The 16,994-nt window shown below is 41.5% G+C and overlaps 1 protein-coding gene across 1 annotated transcript; it reads right to left on the bottom strand.

Moving 5' to 3' along the window:
* Positions 1–4,362: 4,362 nt before the first annotated feature.
* On the bottom strand, positions 4,363–15,864 carry LOC128440437 (von Willebrand factor A domain-containing protein 5A). The gene is made up of 19 exons (XM_053423144.1): positions 15,796–15,864; positions 13,564–13,646; positions 13,119–13,321; positions 12,166–12,388; positions 11,363–11,529; positions 11,158–11,272; positions 10,882–11,057; positions 10,705–10,793; positions 10,453–10,597; positions 9,732–9,811; positions 9,537–9,651; positions 8,990–9,148; positions 8,792–8,895; positions 8,157–8,377; positions 6,262–6,300; positions 5,543–5,701; positions 5,029–5,183; positions 4,624–4,747; positions 4,363–4,514 (listed from the first exon to the last, which is right to left on the bottom strand). Exons 2-19 carry the CDS (start codon positions 13,607–13,609, stop codon positions 4,441–4,443), a joined length of 2,394 nt encoding a protein of 797 aa, XP_053279119.1. The 5' UTR covers positions 13,610–13,646; positions 15,796–15,864; the 3' UTR covers positions 4,363–4,440.
* Positions 15,865–16,994: the final 1,130 nt, after the last annotated feature.

Genomic DNA, 16,994 nt, shown 5'->3' with positions numbered 1-16,994 from the left:
GCTGTCCTAAAAGTCGCTAGATGTCGCTAAATGACGTCATCGCCTAATTTGCATAATGTAATGGTCGCTAGAGGACGTACAGAAAGTGAGAAAAAAACACCCTAAATATGTTTAGAACTTAAAATAAGCTTTCTTCTATAGAAGCGTATTAAATTCACTTAAAAAAATTATTCTGTTTTTCTAGGATAATTATCTGGGATATTCCGAGTAAAATGGCCCAAAAAATAAAAGTGAATGCAATACACCTCCGTATTCTTCTGTTGATTCTTTTTTTTTTTATCTTGCAATTGAAATAGGCCATCACTTCTCAAAATAACTTCATGACTTTAATGCCTCATACATAAATCGATTTTGACTTGGATTGTTAAATGTTAAAATATCAAATTTAATCAAAAGGCTGTTATGTGGGGTGGAACTTCTAGCTCTAGGTCCAACCCTCCTCCTTCGATGTGCACCGCAGGATGATTTGTGCCGCAGGACGATGTGCGCTGCAGGACGATGTGCGCCGCAGGATGATGTGCGCCACACAATGATGTGCGGTGATGATGATATGTGTAGCAAGATGATGTGCGGTGATGATGATATGCGCCGCAGGATGATGTGCGCTGCACGATGATGTGCGGTGATGATGTGCGCCGCAGGATGATGTGCGCCGAAAGATGATGTAAAATAAAAAATAAAAGTGAATGCAGGATGATGTGCGCCCCACGATGATGTACGCCGCAGGATGATGTGCGCAACACTGTTAAGTGGGGCGGCATTGCTAGCTCTACGTCCAGCCCTCCTCTTTTATCCGGGCTTGGGACCAGTAAAATGAGCCAAGTTTTTTTTTTTTCAGGGTCCTGAAAGGGTTCAGTTTCACCACGTTCCACACTAGGTCTGGAAATGTCTCGATTCTTAGATTTATCGCGATGTGGACTCTGCATCGATGAAGAGACTGAACTCAATGACTCATTAGGTGCTATCATTTGCCAGCACCTCGGCACACAAAACACACTGAGGACGTTGCACAGTCGTGCCATTGACGGTGAAACCAATGTTGTGCAATAGTAGGGGGACTCGACGTTGGCTAATTATCAATAATCATGGAATATGATTATTGAAACAATAAAGATTATTTATTAAACAAAATAATTAGATTATTAATTGAAGATGATCAGTAATCAAATAACAATAAAACCATTAATGAGTAAATAAGGAAGTTCAACAATTAAGAATTATTAAATCACTAATTTGAGAATGATAAAGTTTATTGATTAAGAATAATTAAATAATGAATGTAAACTTTAAGAATAATCAATCAATGAATAACAACTACTAATGAAAAACAAGTAATTATCAATTTAGAAAGTACAAGCTATCAATTAATAATGATAAGGTTATCAACCAAGAATAATGAAATAATTAGTCACAACAATAAAATCGTCAATTTAAGAATGCTACTATCTATATTAATACTCGAGAAGGGGCACCACCCTGGTTACAGGGGCCAACGAGTCAGTCTATAAGTATCAGTCTCATCTGATAAAGTTAAATTAATAATCTCAATAGTTAATATTAGGGATTATATAATAAACGATGAAGGGTTTGAGTTCAAGCACTGGCTATCGTTATCCAACTGTGTTCACATAAACATGTACCAATAATCACAAGATTCAAATACTTTAAGTATAAAAGGGGTTTATTAAAAAGATATAAAAGTCAAAGTTGTTCCAAATGATTCTTCATTTAACACAATCCGCTATCTCCAATACAGTCGCAGCACATTTAGCACAATTGATCACACTGCAATCCTTCTGATAGGGCTGTGTGTGTGTTCGTGTGTGTGTGTGTGTGTGTGAGTGGGGGGAAGTGTGTGTGTGTGTGTGAGAGAGGGAAAGGGGGGTCGATGACTCACGAAGTTTAAGAGGGCCGGCTTAACCCTGGGGGTTTGACTACAAAATTGGTGATGTAATATACACCAGGACTACAACTCAAAATGGCGGAGTCGCCTAAGGAATTTAGAGTCCGAATGGAGGGCGGGCCTCGATGTGTATTGCAATCAATGGTCGAAGGACCACGTAACTTAGAGTCAAGATGGTCAAAGATGGCCGACTTAAACACACGTGGGACAAAGGTCGAGGGAGGACAAAGGGGTTCTTTGTCTTAGCTTAGCTTAGCTTTAGCGCCGAATGGCGTCGAGGTGCGTTCAGGCCCTCCTTGATATCAGAATGACTATATGTAATGCGACTATGTGTGTGTGCGTGGGCGAGGATGTGTATGTCGGCGGATGTGAGAGAATACAATAGAGAGAAAGAGAGAAACATATAGTAACACAGATCGGAGATGATCTTAAAAACGCCGTCAGAGGCGATCACACAGTGAGGCCGGCAATCCAGCTACGTAAGAGGTGTCTTTTAACAGATGCACGTCTTCTGTGAGATCGGCCTGACGGAAACACGAATCAAACAGGAAGCGCCGGATCGTCACCGCGCGCTTTTCACAATAAGATCGACACGGCGGTCTTTCTATAAAAGTACAATCATATACAAAACACGCTAATTATTAAACTAGACTCTGCCCAGACATATGTCTCTTACTTCGTGTTGCTTCGCGGGGTTTCGTGCACGACCGGAGTAGCGCGAATCCCGGAAGGAGGAAGTGGATGATGTCCTGGCCTCGGGCCGCTGATCGCGGAGCCGCTGGGGGCGACGGCGAGATTGCGCTGGGCCGAATCGGAGAGGATTCTTCTCGTTCTCCTTGGCAAGGTCTTTGCCCGTCTCGGAGAGAATGCTTCTCGTTCTCCTTGGCAAGGTCTTTGCCCGTCTGCAGGAAGGAACAACCGTCGCCGGATTGTCCGTGGATGGCGGGGAAAGTGTCTCTGTTCTCGGCCAGCGAGTGATGGAGAGCTTCTGCCGCGCGCTATTCAGATTAAAAGCTTTAAGTAAAAATAGGATAAAATAAGCTTACGATGTACTAAAAAAGGATAAGTTAAGCTTAAACTGGATTAGAAAAAATAGCTTTAAACTAAAAGTGAAACTACGAAAAGATAAGTTTAAAATAAACTTATGAAAAATCAAACAGCTGTTAAGTTTGTTTCCTTTGTGTCCTGTGAATCACTGAGAACTAAACTGGAGATGCTAGCTCTAATGTGAGTGGAACTGGAAAGAAATATTTTCGGTGTGTTTGCCCTTAAATAGCACCTTAGAGGTAACTCCCGCCTTCTAGCAGGGTTAAGGGTCTTAGGCCAATAGGAGGGTCAGAGTTCAAAATCTGAGGCGCGGCTAGAGACACAGCAGGGGTCATTGACAGTTTCAACTGTAGCCTGCTCCCCCCCGTACTTTAGGCTGGGGTGGAATGTTCCACCAGTCCTCATTTTATGGTTCTCTGTGGCTGTAGGTCCCAACACCAAACTGCAAATAGCTCTCGTCATATTTGCAAAGCTTTGGCTTCTTTGCAACTGGCGCATCGGTTGCCTGACTTTTACGAATCAGAAACTTGTCCATGGTTGTGTTTGTTTGCTGATACAGTTTGTGTGATGTGAATAAAGTTGTAATTGCAACGTGGTGGTCTTGTGAGTGTGTTTGTATGCGTGGCTGGGAGCGACTTGCTCACGAATAATGAATAAGGCTCAGTGTTGCCAACTCCTCAGTAAGGAAAACAGCTATTGGCTGTCCTAAAGTCGCTAGATGTCGCTAAACACGTCATCGCCTAATTTGCATAATCTAATGGTCGCTATAGGACGTACAGAAAGTGAGAAAAAAACACCCTAAATATGTTTAGAACTTAAAATAAGCTTTCTTCTACAGAAGCGTATTACATTCACTTCACAAAAAATGATTCTGTTTTTCTGTGATAATTATCACGGAAATTCCGAGACAAATGCCCCAAAAAATAAGAAAATTAAAGTGAATGCAATACGCCTCTGTATTCTTCTGTTGATTTTATTTTTTATTTTTATCTTGCCATTGAAATACCCCATCACTTCTCAAAATAACTTCATGACTTAAATGCTGTATCTATCGATCGAATCGATTTTGTCCTGTATTGTTAAATGTTAGAATATCAAATTTAATCAAAAGGCTGTTATGGTTTTTGCACAATATGCTTACAACCAAACAAACCAACAGACAGGAGTGAAAACATAACCTCCATGGCAGGGGTAACATTCATTACATTAAATTTAGCTGACGCTTTTATCCGAAGCGATTTACAATTCATGCATCTACGAGGGGCCATTGGAGGGGTTCAGTATCTTGCCCAAGGACACTTCGGCATTCAGATGGGGAAGATTGAGGATGGAACTGCCGACCTTGTGGTTGGAGGATGACCACCCTACCCCTCAGCCACATTCACGTGAAACATAGCATAAAATGAAAATGGTAAACATGACATAGGACTTTATTGTTGGGTTAAAGTGAGACAAAATAAATGCTCTAAAATGGGCACCTAAACGATTCCTCAGAGCCCCATGGCGTCTTTCTGCACATGGCAACCCAACAGTGTGTTTCCAGCTTCCATGCCCTCTGATGGTACTTGAAAAAAATACAAAGAAAAACACAATACAAATCATCCGAAGCTTATCTGTTATCCGGTATACATTGTTAAAAACAACATATCAGCCCTTAATATTGTGATTGTTACCATTCTGAGCACGGAGCCAGGACACAGCCTTCATAGCCAGAAGCTCCCACTCTGGCTTAGCATCCATCTTGAAGCCATGAAGCCAGATCAGAGCAAGAATGGTGGCCCACATTTCCTGGTTCACCTATTTCGGCAAATCAAAAAGAAATTCATACAGAAAAGGTACAACAGAAGAGAGAAAAACCAAAAGATCAAACATACATGAGAGTTTCAAATGGGAAAATAAGGCCATCAGAGACCATCAGGCTGTTTCTGAACAACTTAATGCAACATCATGATAAGAGATTCAGATGTATAAAGTTAAATGTCTCTTTGCAGACGGGTGGTAACAATACAATATCACTGCATTATTTTAAAACAAGAATCCATTCTTAATTTGTGTTATTATTTTTGACAGTAACTCACAGCTGAAGGCTTTGTGTTCTCCACCTCCTCGCTGGTCTTTCCCACAGCAGCAGCCAGAGCCAGATCAAGCAGCCAGCAGCCAGACGCCTTCTGCAAGGAGACCAGCTGCAGCAAAGGGTCTCTGGGTGGCTGCTTCGATCGAGCCTGAATTGAAACTGGAGAAAGAACATACACTGAACTCTGCAGATCCTCCGTATTTTCACCAGAGGAGGTGTATATGTGAACGCAAATGTTCAAGTGAGAGGCTCCATAGTTTCTGTGGACTTCCCCACCTGGCCTCTTACTATAATGTCTGTAGAAATCCAGGAGAAGACATAACCCCCTTGCTGTAATGATTCACATGTTTCTGTCTGATCAAAAAGGCCCACAAAAGACTACAAGGGGCATTAGTCTACTCACTAGAGGCTACTACAGGGATACAGTCTGATGAAGGTGTCTTTCAAGAAAAAGAGTAAATATGAACAAATAGTATCATAAATGGATGTTTGGCAGGTATGTGCAGTGTTCTACTTACAAGTAGATTCACACATGACGGGGGACATCTCATGTAGTCCCTTGGAAACTATCATTTCCTTCGGAGATGTTTTTTGTCTCCACATACTTTTGAGCTTCTTGTTCATACCAGTAAACACGCTGCCAGACTTTACTTTAGGCATTGCTGCCATTGCACAAACTGATGGGAGAGCAGAGTAGTGTGAGAATAAATCCACTGGTAATGGTTTGTGATCACACCCAGCATAATGGTATAGCTCTTTAAAGGGATATTGCACAGAAAATGAAAAATCACTCATTATCTAGTCATCACTATGACGATGGAAGGGTGAGTAAAGTGTTTGACTCCACAAAACACTGGAGTCTGAGGGGTAAACTTTGTTGCAACCAAATCCAATTCAATTGAAGTCACGAGTGACATCTTCTTTAGATGTAATAAAACAAATGAGAAATCGTAACGTGCCTCCATTCTGCTCCTGTGGTGTCATCCAAGTGTCTGTCAGACATATATCTATATATATAAAAATAGAACTACCACCTCGCCAATTGTTATGGCCAAAACAATTTTTGACCATCAAATTCTAATCAGGTCTTTTAGTCCAAGTGAACCTTTGTAGCTAATTTGACTTTATTTTCTCAGTGTTCCTGAGATACTATGTTTATGAGAGTGAAGAGACAAGCAGCAATACAAGCTTTACATAGATTTACTGTAATAAAAATGTCAATGTGAGTGGTACTTACACTTTTTCGCCCTGAAATGACATGAGAGCTGCTTGAGAGCTGTGAGAAATAATAAGTTTGAGGTTAAGTGAACAGCATGATAATTAGTGAACAATAAATAGTGAGTAAACTACTGGTTTCTGTTCTCATTTATAACTCACAATAACAACTTAATGAATACTTAAAATAGTCAAGTTGTTCAAATATATTCAATATAACATAATATAATAATTGCATCTATTTACATACATATAAAAATACATCACTAATGAACATATCAGCAAATGCGCACATACAAACACACTGAGCACAGTTGGAAATGTAGTACTTATGTACAAATTAAAACCAATAAGATTTAATTGTATTAGGGATGGGCATACCTAATTGACGATCGATTATTGATCATTAAGAATTTCGTCGATGACATTATTTTTTCATCGACGAAAAAACTGGATTTCGTTATGTGGCAGGAGGTCGGAATATCCGAGTTGCCCTGAACGCAGCACAGTAAGGATTTTAGCAGCTAAGGAAGAAGCCCGGAGCTAGCCTCCACTGTTCGGCTTCATGTCCGCACACGGACCCTCAGTCCACGGGGAAGGGAACCCGGACAGACCTGGGTCCGGTTGAGGGGTTCCGGGAGTGAGGGCGTGACAACAACCGGACTGAGAGGTCGAGAACCGTCAAATCCAGCTAGCTCTCAGCGGCTAGATGGTCTCTCTCCGTTGGCCAGCTGCTCTCTCATCGGGGTTTAAGAATACAGCAGCGCATATTTTCAAGTGTAACCAGTGAACGGATCCCCTTTAACTGCTACAAGAGTTATTCATCTTGTAATACAGATCTCAATGAGGAAACACGCTGTGCTTTTTATATTTTCACTGCATTTTAATATAGCCTATAAATAGTGAATTTTTATATAAAAATATTAATGATTAATCGAAAATCGATCATTTGTTCTGCCGACGATCGATAAAGACAATTTAATCGAATGCCCATCCCTAAGTTGTATATTAGGAGTAATGACACTTAGTGGAAGTTGAGAACAGAAGACTGTTACCACATGCCTCAGAGGTCACATGCACAGTTCCTGCTATCTTGAGACTCCACATATTGATTCTCTCCTTTCATCCAATCACACACCTTGACCAACCACCTGTAAGCGATCAAAGTTGAGCATGTTCTCACTTCTCATTCAGCCGTCAGTTCACTACTAGATCAATGAGTGACACACACCACCTTTACACAACCTCAACTAAGGATTCTGGGTCATCTTCCTTCAGTTGGCCAATCAGAAGCCTTCCTCCGACATCCGTCATTACCACCAACATTGCCTATCCAACATATCATTTATTTTTCCTCCATGGTGTTCAACCTCTCGCTTGGGTGTAAACGTTCCTTTTGCACACAATATGTTCAATTTACTTTGCCTGTTCTTATTTTTTTCTCTTTAAGTCTCTGTGAAAGAGCCAATGAGCCAAAACATTATGACCACTCACAGATCAAGCAAATGAATCACAACAACAGGTCATGACAGGGATACAGTCACAGGGAGAGAACAGTCAGGTCTTATAGTCAGTATGTTGGATGCAGGAGAAATAGGCAGGTATCAAAAACCTGAGAGACTGTGGCCAGCACCAAATTTGTAATGACCAGACGACTGGTTCAAGCTACCTGAGGCTTGAGGGGTCACAGTGTGTGGGGGGAGCCAGTCAGCGGTGGTTAGAAACTACCGACAGTGATACAAGGATGGAAAAATCACAAACCAATGGCAGGGGATGTGCGAGAACAAGTTCGACCTACATGGGCTCCACCACAGAAGGATGGAGATGTTATGTGAAACAGCATAGTAGGCAGAGGTGTTCAAAAGCTCTTGGATCTTCAGACTCTTGGTATCTGTTTGTCCTTTGCTATTTGCTTACCAGGTGTTGGAACAGGTCTCCGCACTAGAGGTCCTGTAATCGGCTCGCCATTGCCTTTGTTGACGGCAATGAAGGCCGTGGAGGAGCTGCTCACTCCTGATTGGACACTGAGCTGCACCACCTTCTCCTTCACTCCTCCATCTTGCTGTCCTCTGTGTTCTTTCTCCTCTGTCTCTAGGGAGCGGATCAGAGTCCGAGCACCCAACCTGTGGACTTTTAGTCTGCATACAGGAGAGTGAACACAGAACTAAAACATCTTATGAGGTCTAAAAACATCAGATTACTACTCCGTATATATACATGACAGTTATATCATTACTGCTACACTAATGAGCTACAAAAAGCCAGTGGTGAACATCAACTCGAGATTTTATTACTCTAATATTAAGAGTTTGATTCCTATGGTAAGATAAATAAGCATCTTTATTGATAGAAATGTGTCGCTCACTGTGATGAAACAAGTCAAATTGGTAGATGAATAATACTATCAAGTATTTTTGTTTGTGTGTCTATCAGTAAATGTAACAGTGCATTTTTCTTGTATTAAAAACAATCCTGTTTTGTACAGCTTGCTGCAATTTCTAATTATTCGAGTCAGTTTATTCTATATTAATGATTAAACTCAAACGTTGTACCCATTGTCCTCTGGAGGTTTGAGAGAGAAGTGAAGCTGGTTCTGAGAGAGATGACCTGCCAGGCTGTACTTCACCATCACACAGCCTTCTGCTGCCTCTGAACTCTGAATTATATAAAGAATTGAATATAATACATGATGTTTCCACTTATACATTTTTTTTATTTAGTATTTCATGTTAGGAGTGTGCTGCACCCACCTGTCCGGTGAGTTGGGCATAAATCAGTGACCTTTGACCCTGGAAAAGGGCTGTGATTGGTGGCGAAAGAACAGTCACAGACACTCCTGTTGGTAAATCCCATGTGACTGAGATGTCCACCACAGCTGGCTGCAGAGCAAATCTCAGCGACTGCATCACCTGATGGGGAAAATAGAGTTTTTCAAAAGTAGGAACAGAAACTGAAGCTGCTTTCACACATTCGCTGAACTCCAGAGATCCTCCAGATATTCTACGGTTCTCTCAGTCCCCTAGAAAAAGTCTGCAGACAACAGAAGATCCTCTGCAGGATTCACCGCAAGCTATTGGGTTGACAGATACATAAATTAAAGAAAACACATAATTTGGGATGAAAAAGCAGAGCAACATATACAAAGATGTCAGGAGAGCTTTTGGTGATAAGGACCTACACCAGTGTTGATGTGCTGATTAATACATCACGTCCTGACCTTACTGAAGCCATGATTTGTATTGAGTTGTTTAAGCAGTGTGTAACGCAACAGTTTGCCATGTTCAATGTCTTTCTTACTTTAGGTTGCATCCTTTCAGCCCCTGTGATGAACTGAGCGTGACCTCCTCCTTCCTTGGCTAACCCATTGATAAGAGCAGAGCTGGCCCCTTCCCCGATCCCAAAAGAGAAACACCTACAACACAGTAGTTAAGTGTTTAACACAGACTGCATTACAACATGGGACACACTGTGAGCAGGACTCTGTGGTTTCACCTGTGGGAACCTGAATTCTTCTTAACCAGATTGATCACTTCTTTGGTGTTTGACACTTCTCCGTCAGTGAAGACAAAAACCTGAGGTGGAGAGTGTACAGAGGAGTTACATACCAGCACACCCAGTAACATGCTGAGTCATTTAAGTAGTTCTATGAGAGCACTGTTAAGATGCCTCTGTAGTAACACAACTGTTTTTTAGGGCGGAGTCAAATACAATGATCATAAGTATGAGCATCAAACACACAGTCCGGTTGGTTCAGATTTGTATGTGCCATTTAATAAAATATTGGGAATCCTGTTCTGATGGTATGCTATAGTCTTACGCTATGTTGATGACATGCATCCTAAACACAATGAAGGACAACAAATTTACCAAAAAATAATGATATATAATACTGTTTGTGATGAAAAGGCAATTTCTGTATTTCTGAAGAAGTGAATTGATTTACTTTAACATTTATTTATTGATGTATTTCTACATTTATAAAAACAAATCGATATTTATTTGTCTAAATGATAATTATTAGGGCGGGGTTAACTCAGTTTACAGACGGATTGGTTAAAACAGTGTGATCATCAGATCTACAACATCTGTCTTGAGTGTTCCAGTATAGGCTGGAACAAACATAGAAATACAGAAATAGCCTTTTCATTTATACGTTTGACATTTTTTTTCATTCGTTGGTGTGTTTGTGTGTGTGTATGTGTGAGTGAGTTACTTGTCTAGGTTGATTAGAAATGCAGGTCTGGCTTAAAATATGTGTGAGGGGCTTGAGAATCTCTGTTCCTCCCAGATTTGCCTGCATCGATTCGACTTTCTTCAGAGCCTCTTCTAAGTTCTTTTCACTGTACTCCACACTCTTTCTGCGATCAAACACGTGCATGAACACATGTAAACACACATTCACAAACAAGCATTAACAACAAGAACCGGATGAGATATGTTGAATGGACTTGAGGGAGTGACTTACCGGAAGATGTGTTCAAAGCTGGAGCCGAAACTGTAGATGTTGAAGTAGCAGCCCATTGGTAAGCTTTTCAACAGGAGCAGTAGAGTATCCTGAGGGAAGCAGAAACAAGATGGTGAAGGTAACTGTGTGTGAGACACTATGAAAAGTTTAAAGACAGAGTTTACACTCGCTGAATACCCTGGCACTGGCAATTCGAGATTCTTGCTGCTTGCCATTACTCGTTGGACAACCCATACTCCCAGATCGATCCAGTAGGAGCACAAACTCTCCACGTGAGGCGAGTGAAGACATCAAGGACTGGGGGAACTCAGGGTACAGGCTCAGCATCAGGACTGGATCGCCCATCAGACTCCCTGAAACATCATTTATTCCAACACGTGTAACTCAGTTGGATTAAGAAGATGATCGACTTTACTATTGTGCAAAGTAACAACCTGACTCGTTTTCACTCACCAGGTTTGGCAGACTCCTGTCCTGCCTCCACCACAGCAGTGGGCTTGTGAGCATCTCTGTAATAAATCAGCAGCTCAACATCTCTGTCAAACTTGTGTCCTGCAGCCAACTTGACCTGTAGTTCACAAAGCACACTCAGTTATATTTGTAGCTCTCAGTGCTGAGGAACAACCACACACAGCGGACATGTGAGCAGTCTACCTACCGTGGCCTGGGTCTGCTCTGTGTTGACGTACTGGAGAGGCTCCAGAGAGCAGCTGGACTCCACTTTGGAGATTGGACGAGGAGACGACACTCGGACAGAAAACGACAGACTGTAGGGAACCAGAGAGGCTGGAACAGAGGTCACCTGCACACCAGCACCTTCAGAACCTTAAGTTAGAAATGATCAAAATATCATTGCATTACAATGCAATTACAACATTACATTTAAGCAAAACCTCAGTAATAAGCACTGGGCAAACTATAACAAGATGCTGGTGGCTATTTGAGGATGGACATGTATAGCCATTAAAGGGATAGTTCTCCGGAAAATTTAATTTCACTTATTATCTACTCACCACTCTGCAGATGGAGAGGTGGGTGAAGGGTTTGAGTCCATTTAACCAAATCCCAAGCTATGTAAAAACACAGCGCCACACACTACACTATATCAGGCCTCTTTTATAGTACTACTGGGGAAGCTGTGGCTGAGGAGGTAGAGAAGGTTGGTGGTTCGATTCCTGGCTCCTCAATTGAGCATTCCACCGTGTCCTTATGCAATATACTAAAGCCAAAATAGCATGAACGGTTTGCCTAAAGAGTTGCTGAGTGCATGAATAGGTGAATGCAACTTATGCTAAACAACGCATTTAGTGGTTGAAAAGACTGGAATAGAGCTCTGTAAATACAGGCCATTTGCATTAATGCAGACAACCATGTCACATGGAAAAATATAACTGTTGCAGTAAATCCCAGGTTTAGTGTGATGATGTTTAAAGGGTTCAAAGTGCTGGCTGGGTTTCCTACCCTGAGGTTCATAGCGAGGGTTGAGCACAGCAGGCAGACAAAACCTCAGCCCGTCATCCGCCTGCACAGCCAGCTCAATGACGTACTCCAGCCTGATGGAGGCGCTCTCTCCTGGAGGCAGACTGCCCACACTCAGAGTGAATATATCTGGACTCTGCTCGCTCTCCTCCAACAGGAAGGCCTGCTGACCGGAGCTCAGTGCATCATCATACTCCTCACGAGCCTGAAGACACAGTAGTGATGGGAAGTTCTGATCATTTTACCGACTCGGTTCTTTGAATCTCGTTCAGTAAAATGAATTGCATTCCTGCATTAAAATAATGTATCATGACAGTTTGGATGTTTTGAAATGGTCATTTATTATCACACTAGCATTTAATTATCACGGCAAACAATTACGCTGCACTGAACTCCAAGTAAAGTACAAAAAAGTTAAAATAACGAAACCTGTAATTAATACTTGTGAACGAATATCATTTACGTCTCACTAAACCTAGTCACGCGAAAGTGAACGAGGTCAACAAATCCTTTCTGTTTCGTCTTCTGAGCCTATGCATGTCACATGGAAAATGATCCAAAGACTCGTACCCGGCAGATGAACGAATCGTTCACCTCCTGACCGTGTCTTCGGATCAACGATTCGTTCATTTGCTAACAGAGTCTTGGGATCAATGATTTGTTCATCTGCCGGATACGAGTCTTTGGATCCTTTTTCACGTTACCTGCATCAGCCTATGCAACAGTCTCGATGCGCGGCCACAAGAAAATTAACGAATCTCTCTTTGAGAGGACTCGTTACTCCCGAGTCCTTGTAAGGATTCGTTCAAAATGAACGAATTGTTCACGAATGACACATCACTAAAACACCGACACAACACACGTGAGCTACACTCACTGTTTTACTGATTCTTTAGGATTCATCACACTGAGTGAGACGTCACTGTCCAGCTCACCTTCTGTTTCTCCTTCACCTCAGCTACAATCTGTGTCTGTCCAATCTGAGCACTGAAGTGACAGACAGCAGCGTCTCCAGGCAGAGGGAAGACGAAAACAGCCTCCAGAGGTTTGTCCTCCTTGTTCTCGTAGTTCAGAGTGGAGACCACTGTCGCCACATGGTCCCTCACCTCCAGCTCCACCTCAATGCTCTTCAGGGGAACTGAGCGAGAAATACAAGTAAGCACAGTGAACTTGAACAGAAAACAATAAAGTTATGTGACACAAAGTTAAGCTTCCTGAATTGCTGAATTCCCTAAAGCATTAAACTGTATATTATACTGTCATGTTTAAAGATTCAAAAAGTTTGAAAAGCCCTTTTCTGCCACCCTCAAGCCCCAAACACACTTGCATTGACCGTTTGCATAAAGTAAACATGAGTTGTGTTGTATGACAGCTGTGTACCTGGCTCATTGTTGGTATTAAGTAGACCACAGCAGTTCACCATCATGTCAGTTCAGAACGTAACACAATCAAGGTAGTTATTCCTGTATAAAATGAAATGTTGCAAGAGTAACAGACAGACAACAAGATACATTTAAGATACAGTGGACAAGAGATAATCTGAATTATATATACAGTGCCTTGCATAAGTATTCACCCCCCTTGGACTTTTTCCCATTATGTACTGTTACTAACTGGAATTCAAATAGACTTAAATAAACTTTTTCCCGTTTGATCAACAAAACATGCATAGTACTTTGGAGGTGCAAAATAAATTTTATTGTGACACAAACAATAATGAGAACAAAAAAGTTGACATCTGTTGGGTGCATAAGTATTCACCCCCTGTGTCAATACTTGGTAGAACCCCCTTTCGCTGCAATTACAGCTGCAAGTCTTTTGGGGTATGTCTCTACCAGCTTTGCACATCTAGAGATGGAAAGGTTTGTCCATTCTTCTTGGCAAAAAAGATGAAGCTCAGTCAGATTGGATGGAGACCGTCTGTGAACCGCAATCTTCAAGTCTTGCCATAGATTCTCTATTGGATTGAGGTCTGGGCTTTGACTGGGCCATTTTAAGACATTAACATTCTTTAATCCAAACCATTCCTTTGTAGCTCTGGCTGTATGTTTAGGGTCATTGTCCTGCTGGAAGATGAACCTCCGCCCCAGTCTCAAGTCTTTTGCAGACTGCATCAGATTTTCTTCAAGGATTTCCCTGTATTTGGCTCCATCCATCTTTCCCTCTATTCTGACCAGTTTCCCTGTACCTGCTGAAGAGAAGCATCCCCACAGCATGATGCTACCACCACCATGTTTCACTGTTGGGATGGTGTGCTCAGGGTGATGGGCAGTGTTGGGTTTTCGCCACACATAGCGTTTTGCATTGAGGCCAAAAAGTTCAATTTTGGTCTCATCTGACCAGAGCACCTTCTTCCACATGTTTGCTGTGTCTCCCACATGGCTTCTGGCAAACTCCAAACGGGATTTTTTATGGATCCCTTTCAACAATGGCTTTCTTCTTGCCACTCTTCCATAAAGGCCAGATTTGTGGAGTAGACAACTAATAGTTGTCCTGTGGACAGATTCTCCCACCTCAGCTGTGGATCTCTGCAACTCCTCCAGAGTAACCATGGGCCTCCTGGTTGCTTCTCTGATTAATTTTCTCCTTGTCCGACTCTTCAGTTTGGGTGGACGGCCTCCTCTTGGTAGGTTTGCGGTTGTGCCATATTCTTTCCATTTTCTTATGATGGATTTTATGGTGCTCAGAGAGATGTTCAAAGCTCTGGATATTTTTTTATAACCTAACCCTGCTTCATATTTCTCCACAACTTTATCCCTGACCTGTTTGGTGAGCTCCTTGGTCTTCATGATGCTGTTTGTTCAGTAATGATCTCCAACAAACTCTGAGTCCGTCACAGAACAGGTGTATTTATACTGAGATTAAATTGCAGACAGGTGGACCCTATTTACTAATTATGTGACTTGCAAATGTGACTTGTGAATGCAATTGGTCGCACCAGATCTTTGTTAGGGGTTTCACAGTAAAGGGGGTGAATACATATGCACTCAACACTTTTCAGATTTTTATTTGTAAATAATTGTGAAATCCATGTAATATTTCCCCCCACTTCCAAATGATGCACTATTTTGTGTTGGTCCATTACATAAACTCACGATGAAATAAATTTTAATCTGTGGTTATACCATGACAAAATGTAGAAAAGTCCAAAGGGGGTGACTACTTATGCAAGGCACTGTATGCATTATATATCATACAATTATAAAAGTTTTTTTGCTTTTCATTTGGCATCATATGAAATGATTATAAATGATATAACAAGTTGGGCTTTCTGATTGGGGTTCTGCCTCTAACATTGTAACATCTCCACCTTACTCACCATAGAAGTAGTAGAACTGAATAAAAAAGACTAACAACAGCAACCTGTAATTTACATAAGTACTTGTGTATGTAGGCGGACATGATGGAACACTAAAGTGTGTTTTGAGAGTCAGTATGACACTGTCCTGTGTAAAGGTGGCACTGTTCACCTGGTGTATAATACACCTGAAGTACATCATACAGTGGGTTTACTAAACTGTACGTAACATCCTGACCTATAAGTACAGTAGGCTATAGACAGTCAATAAAGACTATTATATTTAACTTGTAAAAACTGAACCAGATGCCTACCTTTACAGAGACCTTGTATCCTGTGCAGTCGGTGGCCACAGTAAAACACGCAAGAATGCTGCTTGAATATAGCTATCAAAACAAATACACACCCACTGCATACTGTCAGACGGAGTGAACATGTGACAGGTGGAGTTTCACTGTTTCCCTCACTGATCCTTTTCTAAATCTAGTTCCCACCCATCTATCCATCTACCAACACACACACAACACACACACACATGCACACACAGTCCAATGACGCAATGGACTTCCTGAGCTCCACCAAGTCTGACCCGGTGTATCACTTTGATTCAGAGCGCTTGGACAGCGCCACAGTGATGTTACAGCAGTTCTGGGCTCAGACTCTGCTCTAAGTGAGAGCCAAACAGTACCAAAGTGCCCGTCACAGCTTGGGCCAGCTATTTGACTCCCTAAGGTACTCAGCAGCTACGAAATTAGGATAACAAAATTGTGTATAACGTGCAATGCAGTGTTAATTTTGGCAGCTAAATTTTATTTAGTCAGAGTCTTAGTCTTTAGACGAAAATGCGTATTAGTTTTAGTCACATATAGTCATTTTTATCCTTCTTAGTTTTAGTCTAGTTTTCGTCGACGAAAACGAATTACATGTATGCATACTGTCAGACTGAGTGAACATCTGACAGGTGGAGTTTCACTGTTTCCCTCACCCTGAACCTTTTCTAAATCTAGATCCTACCCATCTATCCATCTACACACACACACACACACCTTCATCCTTATTAGGACTTTGTATTGACTTCCATTCACTGTGTGAAGCCTAACCAAAACCTTATCTCTAACCTTAACCATGACAAATTAATAAAATGCCTAAGTTGACTGAACTTGACATCATGTGAAAATCTTCTACATTTTTTACAGCTTAATTTTTTATTTAGAATTATGGATAGTCTGTGCATTCAATTCGAACAAGTGAAAAGAAGTGGTTGTTACTGTAAACCTGGTGATGGTTACACTGGCCTGTGAGGATTTTCTGCAAGTGAACAGGAAACCTGCAAAAACCTCACCGCCCACCTTCTTCCAGTTAACTGAAGAGGTTCAGTAAAAAATAGTGAAATCTCTTGCTTCTCTTTCTGGAAATATGTGGGGGGTGTAACATACATCGCACAATGTCTAAATGTTTTTACTCGTCTTTCCTGGTTCTGTAGGTGTCCTGGTTCACAACAACTACCTCAACG

This window comes from Pleuronectes platessa, chromosome 5 (genome assembly GCF_947347685.1).
Source record: "Pleuronectes platessa chromosome 5, fPlePla1.1, whole genome shotgun sequence".
Lineage (NCBI taxonomy): Eukaryota > Metazoa > Chordata > Actinopteri > Pleuronectiformes > Pleuronectidae > Pleuronectes > Pleuronectes platessa.
The sequence above is the reverse complement of the archived record's forward strand: the minus strand, read 5'-3'. Positions and strand labels throughout refer to the sequence as shown.